A 9,548-nucleotide genomic window follows, 5' to 3' on the forward strand; every position below is an offset into this window, starting at 1 on the left:
ATGATCCACCGTCATCAAATTGCCCGATGCTCCAAATACACAGCAGTGCGGGCGCCACACACACACACACGCACGCACACACACACATACACACACACACAGTGGAATAAATGAAATGAACCTGCTGGTGATTGATCCCCAAAGCCAGCAACCCTGTACTTGGGGGAGGTCCTCTCCCCCCCACCAACAATGTCCCATTGTCAGGTCTTTATGTGACACTTCAACATTTTTTAATTCACTTTCACCCGCACCTTTGACCCTGTGATGAGGGGAGATAGGAACTGATATCTGTGCCCATATTTACAGATGAGGAAACAGGCTCAGGGAGCACAAATGACTTGCCCAAGTTGTCTTGTCACCAACAAAACTCAGGCCCCAGTTACACTCTCAAAGCATGGCCTTACTCCCCGCCCCACCCCCACCCCTGAAAGACCCCGGCCCTCGTTTCCTAAGTGGGGCAAAGGGAGGCTGGTCAGGGTCTCCTCCCAGCCTCCCTGCCTCCCTGCCTCGCTCTTCCTTGAGATCAGTGCAAATTCCCTGGCCTTTGAGAAGAGAAGGAAGAGGCGTCCGTTTTCCAAGCCATAGAACTTTCTTAGAGTGTCGAAGATTGGGTCAGTGTTGGGAATTGTGGACTCCAACCCTTATTTAGCCATCATTGTTCTGGGAGGCCCCTCTTACTCGGCCTCAATTTGCCCATCCTAAACATGGGGGAATAGTGATTCTTGCTTATCCATAATGCTGAGGAGCTCTTATCTTAATAATGAAAAAAGATAATAAAACTCAAAAACTGTTTGGTGATCGATGGCAAAAAAAAGCATCTGGTCTTCCCTGGTGGCGCAGTGGCTGAGAGTCCGCCTGCCGATGCAGGGGACACGGGTTCGTGCCCCGGTCCGGGGGGATCCCACATGCCGCGGAGCGGCTGGGCCCGTGAGCCATGGCCGCTGAGCCTGCGCATCCGGAGCCTGTGCTCCGCAACGGGAGAGGCCACAACAGTGAGAGGCCCGCGTACCGCAAAAAAAAAAAAATGCATCTGAATGGAAAGGTCACTGGTGCACATGAGTATTGGGTGCTTACAGCCCCAAGAAAGTAGGCAGATGCCAGCTGGAATGGGCTGCTCCCCTTCTTTCGATAGAGCATTGGCTGCTACTCTTCACTTCTCTCTTGACTTCCCTCCTTTAGGAGCCTGCAGGGAACTTGTAAAAGGGAAGGGAGGCCCAGGCCTGGAGGGGTAGGACCTTGCCTAGTTGGGGATAGGATAAAACAGAGGCCTTAGGGCTTCAGAAATGATGGGAGTTGATAACACTTTGCTCAAGTGAGGGGAGTGCCAGGAATAGCAAGCCAGTGCCACGTAGATGCTGATCCCACTAACACACTCTGCCAGCATCCCATCCCCAACCACTCCAGGGCTCCAGCTCTGTCTTTTTATTTCCCCAGCTTTTCTCAGGAACGGTTGGCTCACATGGCCCTGAAGGGTGCTTCCCAAAGAGCATACTCATGACCTCAGCAGCAGAACACAGCTGATAAGACTCCACATGGCTAGCAGCAATTGGTTGGCTCAGTCGGGTGAGGGCAGGTAGGAGCGGGGGTCTCCAGGGAATGGCAGGGCAGGCATCCTGTTGTAGTGGGCCATGAGGAAGATTCCAGCAGTGCCACAGACAAAGAGCGAGAGCATGACCAGGAAGCAGACACGGTCTAGCACTCGGCCCACCAGGAACCACTCCTTGTTCCCCTGAGGGTGAGAGGCAGGGGATGAGACGACCAGCGGTGGCACCAAGCTGGATCCCGGTACCACCCTTGGCCATCCAGCAGGCCTCCGTTCTTCATTTCGTTGAGCCCTTCTCACCTACTTCCAGGCCTCAACCTGGCTTCTTCCACGGCTCCCAGTTCCACTTTTTCCACCCTGTTGCCCTACCGTGGCCACCCCACTCATCCTGCCCCATCTCAGGTCCAAGTCCCTCACCAGGTACACAAACCCCAACCCCACCCCCGACTGGCTTACACTGTCAAAGTGACTCTGCTGGTACCGGGCGCAGGCAATGAGGTTGCAGGCTTCCACACAGGCCTGGATGGCTGGGGCGGCCTGCTTCAGGCTGCCACACCACTCCTGGCTCTGCCCTGACTCCGGGCCTTTCTCTGTGGAAGAGAGAGACTACGGTTTGGAAGTAGAATGGAGGAGAAACAGTCTGAGAAAGTGGCCTCTCCTTAGAGACCCCAGCCCCTCTCTCCCCAGCCTGGACACCTGCCCAGCACTCATCTGCTGTGCCTGGCACCTTGGCCAACAGACCCTTCCTGTCTGAAGCCCCTGGGGAGGAGTGTCCCCAGTGTCACACCCCCCGCCTCACCTAGCTTCTCCAGTGCTGCCCTCACTAGCCCATTGCGCTGGTGCTGCCGGAAGAGGAGCTCACTGCGGGGCAGGCAGAGGGCCACCTCCTCCCCAGCTGTGATTGACCACCGCGTGGAGGAGCCATTCTGTAGCCGGGGCCGGGCGTCCTGCACAGCTGCTGGGGCCAGCGGGCGAACGTGCATCCGCAACAGCTGGGGCAAGAGCCGCAGGAATACCTGAAGAGGGGATGTCATGGGTGGCTTAGCTTAGCGGCCAACAGACCTTCCTGGGTGACTGGGCGGCCAGGCTGGGCTTCAGAGCAGAAGGTGATGGTTGGCACGAAGGCTCATGCGCTGGGGGCCCAGAGGCTGCACTTCAGGGGCAGTGGCTTGGCCCCGGTACAGCTTACCTGTTCTGCGCCAGACACTGAACCTGGGTCCCCAGACTTTTGTGCACATCAGAATCACCAAGGCACTTGTTGGAGACACAGGTTTCTGGGCCCCACCCCTGGCCCAGGATGCCTGGGGTAGGCTGGAAATCTGCATTTGTAACAAGGGTCCCAGCTGACTGCTGCAGGTGGGCTGCAGATCACACGGGCACTGGAGCCAGGCTGCCTGGGCAGAATCCTGCTTCCTCCACTTTCTAGCCATGCGACCTCAAGTAAACTATTTAACCTTTCTGTGATTCAGTTTCCTCATATGTAAACTGGAGATGATACAAATACCCACTTCATAGGGGATTTATGAAGATTAAATAAGTTACTATATGTAATACACCTGCCACATAGTAAGCGCCTGATGTTATTATTGATCCATTTGGGCACGTGCTTCTAGATGCACATGGGGCAGGTTAGCTGCTGAATGTGGTAGGCGAGGACTATGCCCAGGGACAGGAGTGCAGGGGAGGGTGCATGTAAGCGGGAAGGGCAGGAGGATGCTGGAGTGGGCGGGGGCGGGGAGCTTGCCTTGCGGACCCCTCGAGCCATGGAGTGTGTGTGTGGGGACCGCAAAGACACGTTGAGCACGACCACAGCATTCACAACGATCAGGATGGTCACCGCCAGGAGGAAGGTCAGGTACCTGCCGGGGTGGTGCAGGCAGGAGGTGGGGCTGGCCCTTCCACACTCCACCCCAGGAAACATCCCCACCCATAGTGGCTGATTCCCCCAGATCCCTTGGGGTGATGGGCTGGCATTGAGGATGATGGGGATGGGGGTGGCAGGAGGGCAGCACCCTGTGTTCCTGAGAAGGGAGGGGAGGAGGTAGGCGCAGGCATGAGGACTGGCCTTACTTGCTGATGAGTGGCACCGCCTGGGAGGTCTCGGGCACCTTCTTGGCCACGAGGAAGAGGAAGACAGTCTGGGCCAGGAGCACGTTGATGGCGACGGTACACTTCTGACCACCCGCTGCCCACGACCAAGAGGCCTTCAGAGCGGATCTCAACCTCCCCACCATGGGGCATCCCCCTCCCCACAAGGAGTCCGCGTCCCCGGTCCCAGGCCATGGTGCCATTCTGCCCTTCCAGCTACCCCTTGTGCCGCCGGCTGGGGCCGGGGCTCCCCTCCTACAGGCGCTAGGTACCCTTGGCAGGAAGGAAGTAGATGAGGATGGCCACAGAGGAGATGAGTACACAGGGCGCAATGATGTTGATGACGTAGAAGAGGGGCTTGCGCTGGATGAGCAGGTAGAAGACGACCTTCTGGTGGCCGGCCTCCTCGGCTGGTACCGCCTCATCCAGCAGCATCTTGGCTGGCCGGTGCCGGATGGCCCACTCTCCATTTTCTGCGGGCAGCAGGCTGGGGTGGGCACAGGGAGTGCAGGCAGGCAGATCCCTGCAGCCCGTGTGACCCAGCTACAGGGCAACCAGCATGTGCCCAAAGGAGCGCCACTGAGGGATGGGAACAGTGTGGGAGGATGGATGCTTGATCCCCCTCCCGCCAAAACTGGAGTAATTATCATGGGGAAAATCAGAGGTTGGCTGGGCCTTTAAATACATGTATTTTGTGGTTTACTGTAGTTTTCATCTTGAGTTACACGGGAGGGGGCGTGATCTCGGCCTGGCCCTGCCTGCACAGCCAGGTCCAGCAGGGGCCTTGGGTAGAGTTTACCTGTGAAGGCCTCGGGGTCTATGAAAATCCACTCGATGGTCTGACCATCTTCCTGGCTCAGCTGCAGATTGATCTCGGTGGTGCTGTAGGTCTGGGACCTGGGAGATGGGGAGGGAAAGGATAAACTTGAGTGTGCGTAGACTCACCCATGAGGTCACATAGACCATCACCTGAGGGCAACTGTGGGCAGCTTTGCCTCAAAAAGTGCAGCCAGGAATTTCTGAGTTCTCCACAAAACCCTGGCACGAGATGAGGCAGGGGCGGGGAGTCAGGCTCCTTGGGATCTGGGGAGGTTTGAGCTGAAGGACCAGGAGACTGCGGCTCAATGTGCTCCCCTGGGGGCAAGAGCCCAGGGCCACCCCGTGTTCCTCCCTCCCACCGTCTCCAGGGCAGGAGGGGCCGATGGTGAGAACAGAGGAAATACAGTGTGTACCTCTCGGGTCTGCTTACTGAGGAGGGTCTCGGGAAGACTGTTCCTCTAAAAGCCGGGGAGACCCTCTCACAGACCCCGTTTCCCCCATCAATGGACGAGGATACTGAGACGGCGTAGTGGTCTAGTGTGGGGGTGCCTGTGTGTCGGCGTGTGTGTGCCTTCTCGCCCACCCATCCCAGTCACTGATGTCTCTCCTTCGGGCACAGGCAGGGAAACTGAGGCAGCGAAGGAGAATGAGTGAGGGGACCGAGGCTTAGCAGGGAGAGACACGGGCATCTTCAGGCATCTGGGCCTGAGACAGACGCAGAGGCCCCAGGGAGGTGGAGCCAGGCCCCTGGGTCCCCACCCGACCAGGGCCCCTCTTAGAGCGGCTCCCGAAATCCCCAGCCCAGCCAACGGCCTCACTGGAAGATGAGGGAGCAGTTCTGCCAGTCGAAGGGGAAGTAGGTGACGGAGACGGGGCAGGAGGAGCGGAAGATGGCGGGCGGCAGCCAGTACACGCAGCCGTCGGGAGACACGAGCACGTTGCAGTAGAGCGCCACCTCGAAAACGCCGTCCACGCTGCGCACAGGCCAGGCCACGTGTGGATGGGGCCCGGGGCCACCAACCCTGCCCAGCCCGCCACACCCCTGCCCGGTCTCCTCCTGGCCTGGGGACCGCTCCTCCCCCGGCCCCTTCCCCACCCCCCACGCGCCAGGCTCCCTGGGCCCAGCTCCTAATCGCTGCCGCTTCCCCCTCCCCTTCATTAATGGTCATGACAGCAACTGACAGCGGTTAAGCTCTCACAGAGTGCCAGAGCCCGAGGGCAGCCCTTCCCGCGCCTGTCCTGTGGGCCCCAGAGAGAGCTGTCCTCATCCCCACGTTAGAGGGATGGCGGCCCACCCAGGAGGCCCAGCCCGGAGGTGGTCTGGGGTCAGGTCTGGGGTCAGGCCTGCTGGCCCCGGGCCCTACCTTTAGCCCCCGCACCCCAGTGCCCGCGATGTCCCCGGGCTGCACCCTCTGTTCGCCTGCCTCTTTCTCCCAGAGCCCCCTTGTCCTGCTGGGCCCGCCCTTGCGTCTGTCTGTCCGCCGCCCCCGCCCGCCCACGCCGCCTCCTCACTTGTTCTCTAGCACGATGTCCGGCCTCCACACCATGGTGGACGGCACCCGCAGCACCCACAGGCCGTCGTAGTCACGTGGGTCCCAGCGCAGGCGGTAGTCACACCACTGCTGCAGGGGGAGGGGTTGCCAGGCCCCCCGACCCCCAGGAATGGGGGCCCAGCCCGCGGGGACAGGAGAGGCGGGGATGGGAGGGAGGGAAACGGGCAGCTATGAGGGCCTTGGGGCCCCAGGGTGGGAGCTGCTAGAGGAAAAGTGGGCGGCAGGGCGGCTTCTTACCATTTCTATCCAGACGTTGGTGGTGAGGGCCTCCTCTCGCTCATTCTGGGGGCACAGAACAGAGGGCTAAGCCCCCAGGTGTTAGTCCCTACAAGACCCCAGCCTCTTGGGCGGCCCCATGGGAGTTTTCCAGCTCCCTGGTCTCTCCCTGGTGGGCGCTGCCTGCTCCCGGCTGCTGGCGCCAGCCCCTTCCTCTCCCCCCATCCCCGGGGCAGGGTGGGATCCCCTCCCCGCCCCCGTCCTACAGGCCTGTGCTCACCAGGGAGATGAGGTTGGTGAGCGTGAGCTTCAGGCTGACGTTGACCACGTCGGAATCGTGCTTGGCAGGCCTCAGGTGGGGGACGTAGCTGTGCATCAGGTCCCCGAGCAGACGCTCCTCCTGGCTCCGGCCCTGGGCTCCTGCGACAGACAGCGGTGAGCCTGGGTACAGGGGCTTTGGGGCCGAACGAGGGGGAGGCCACGGGAGGGCGTGACATGGGGAAGTAGGGAACCGGGTGTGGCGGACAGGCTCCAGTAGCCCCCCCAGACCCTCCATCCCCTGAGGCCTTGGACCCCTGCTCCTGGCCTCTCCGGGCCCCAGACCCGCTGTGTCCACACCCAGGCAGACAGCCAACAGTGACAGAAGGAGCAGCGGCCTCTGGCCCCCGTGCATGGTGCCACAGCTTTCTGCAGTGACAGGGGTGGGACTGCAGCTCCTCAGGACTGAGATAGAGGGATGCAGCCTCTGGGTCTCATGTAACAGCCCACACTCCCTCCCCAGCCAGGCCAGCCAGGCCAGCCCCACCAGCTGTCTGACCCCAGCGCTGTCAGCTGTTCTAGGATGGACACAATGCCGGGCTCAGGTTACCCTGGCTGGGGAGGACAGAGGGGCCCTGTCTGCCCCAACAGAGACGGTCCAGCCTCCATCCCCACTCTCAGGCCCAGCCGACCCAGTCCTCCGTCCGTGTTCCAGCGGGGGGGGGCGCTGAGGACGCAGCCGGGGACAGATGGGTGTGGGAGAGAAAGGCAGAGCGCTGAGGAAGGGCCCCGACCGAGGACCCTTCCTCCTGCCCCCTCCAGCGGGTCAGGATCTGGGGAGGTGTGAAGGCCTTTGGGGAAGCGTGGTTTGTTCCTGAGTTTCTCTATGACATGATCCCTGACATCTTCATGGGTCACTCCCCTAGACCGAGACACTGGAGGGTCAAGTGCCTATGAGAGAGATGCACTAGGGCCCCCAGGTAATGGCACCTTAATGCAAATGAGGGGGTCAAGTCACGGTTCTCTGGTCTCTGAGGCATGGAACTCGGGTCTGGTAAGCTTTAGAGGAAGGAGAGCCAAGGAAGATTTGGAACGCAGGCTCCAGGGAATAGGACAGCCCCTGAATAGGGGCTCCTCAGGGGGGCTCAGTATTTATTAAATCATCCACAGATTTACAGAGTCCCCAGTGTGTGGCAGGACAGCTCTAGGCCAGGGGGACCCAGGGATAAGCCCGAGCCGCTCACAGGAACTCACAGTGCAAGGGAGGCAGGCAGGCAAGATCAAGGTCGTGGCCCCTGTAGAGTCAGATGAGGGGACCTAGAGGAGCCAGAAAACCAGCTCCATCCATGCTGTGGTTTGTGGTCAGGGGAAGAGTGGGGCTGAGGCTGATCTAGGAGCCGAGGGCCCTGCTGTCAGCTGGCCACCTGTCTTCTGACCAGCTATTCGAAGCAGACGGGTCAACATGACCCAGTACGTGGGCAAGACGGAAAACGCAGGTTCCCATGTGTGCCGCCCACCCTTCAGCATCCTGTGGGACAGGGTGGTGGAGGCCTCTGAGGGCTGGAGGGAAAGCACCATTTGAGGACGTGTCCTCCTCCCCTCAAGCAAGTGGTGTCTGTGGCATTTTAACATGTGTCAGTAAACTAGAAGCCAGCCCACGTGCCCTGTCCTTGGAGATCCAAATGAGGTTGGCTCAAACCCCAGCCCCTGCAGCAGGCCCACAAGTCTCTGTTGTCTTCTCCAAGACTTTGGGGTGGGCGGGGGGATGACAGTGGTGGCCCCTGTCTTCCCTGATCTACTTCGGTCCTTGTGTTTGGTCCTGCTCTGGGCTCCACACTCAGTTTCCCTGGACAGCCTGCCCCCATCTCGCCCCACGGCTCCCCGTGGCTCCCCATCGCTCCCCATCCCTTCCCATATGGCTCCCCATCTCGCCCCATCGCTCCCCGTGGCTCCCCATCGCTCCCCATCGCTTCCCATATGGCTCCCCATCTCGCCCCACCGCTCCCCGTGGCTCCCCACGGCTCCCCATCCCTTCCCATATGGCTCCCCATCTCGCCCCACCGCTCCCCGTGGCTCCCCACGGCTCCCCATCCCTTCCCATATGGCTCCCCATCTCGCCCCACCGCTCCCCATCGCTCCCCGTCGCTCCCCATCCCTTCCCATATGGCTCCCCATCTCGCCCCACCGCTCCCCGTGGCTCCCCACGGCTCCCCATCCCTTCCCATATGGCTCCCCATCTCGCCCCACCGCTCCCCATCGCTCCCCGTCGCTCCCCATCCCTTCCCATATGGCTCCCCATCTCGCCCCATCGCTCCCCGTGGCTCCCCATCGCTCCCCATCCCTTCCCATATGGCTCCCCATCTCGCCCCACCGCTCCCCGTGGCTCCCCATCGCTCCCCATCCCTTCCCATATGGCTCCCCATCTCGCCCCACCGCTCCCCACGGCTCCCCATCGCTCCCCATCCCTTCCCATATGGCTCCCCATCTCGCCCCATCGCTCCCCGTGGCTCCCCGTCGCTCCCCATCCCTTCCCATATGGCTCCCCATCTCGCCCCACCGCTCCCCGTGGCTCCCCACGGCTCCCCATCCCTTCCCATATGGCTCCCCATCTCGCCCCACCGCTCCCCGTGGCTCCCCATCGCTCCCCATCCCTTCCCATATGGCTCCCCATCTCGCCCCACCGCTCCCCGTGGCTCCCCGTCGCTCCCCATCCCTTCCCATATGGCTCCCCATCTCGCCCCATCGCTCCCCGTGGCTCCCCATCGCTCCCCATCGCTCCCCATGGCTCCCCATCGCTCACATCACCACCTGAACCATCCCACCCCACGCAGCCACCGGTCTATAGGGTGGACCAGTCCTGACAGCACCCTGGGGCTGGAGTGTTGGGGAAGTGGGTGCTGTCGGGGGGACCCACTGTGACCCTGGTAACCTACTAAAGAGGCACCCTTGGTCTAGTGGGGCATTGGGGGTTGTCTTCTCTGTAAGGTTTACAGCCACCTGAGCAGGCTTGACACACGGAGGCCTCACTATTGGACTGTGTAAAATCTGCTGCCAACAGCGCCACCATGTGG

The 9,548-nt window shown here is 61.1% G+C and overlaps 1 protein-coding gene across 2 annotated transcripts; it reads right to left on the reverse strand.

Moving 5' to 3' along the window:
- Window positions 1-1,555: 1,555 nt before the first annotated feature.
- Window positions 1,556-6,892, reverse strand: CHRNG (cholinergic receptor nicotinic gamma subunit; the record flags this gene model as incomplete). 2 transcript variants are annotated; one of them, XM_079710595.1, is made up of 12 exons in its annotated part: window positions 1,556-1,729; window positions 2,000-2,133; window positions 2,343-2,559; window positions 3,288-3,402; window positions 3,614-3,728; window positions 3,904-4,104; window positions 4,431-4,528; window positions 5,269-5,424; window positions 5,963-6,072; window positions 6,241-6,285; window positions 6,500-6,639; window positions 6,838-6,892. In XM_079710595.1, 12 exons carry the CDS (start codon window positions 6,890-6,892, stop codon window positions 1,556-1,558), a joined length of 1,560 nt encoding a protein of 519 aa, XP_079566721.1. The 2 variants fall into 2 exon arrangements, with proteins under 2 accessions (XP_079566721.1, XP_079566722.1); XM_079710596.1 differs by lacking the exon at window positions 5,269-5,424.
- Between the last annotated feature and the right edge of the window lie 2,656 nt (window positions 6,893-9,548).

Source organism: Hyperoodon ampullatus, assembly GCF_949752795.1.
Source record: "Hyperoodon ampullatus genome assembly, chromosome: 8".
In the NCBI taxonomy this organism is placed as follows: domain Eukaryota; kingdom Metazoa; phylum Chordata; class Mammalia; order Artiodactyla; family Ziphiidae; genus Hyperoodon; species Hyperoodon ampullatus.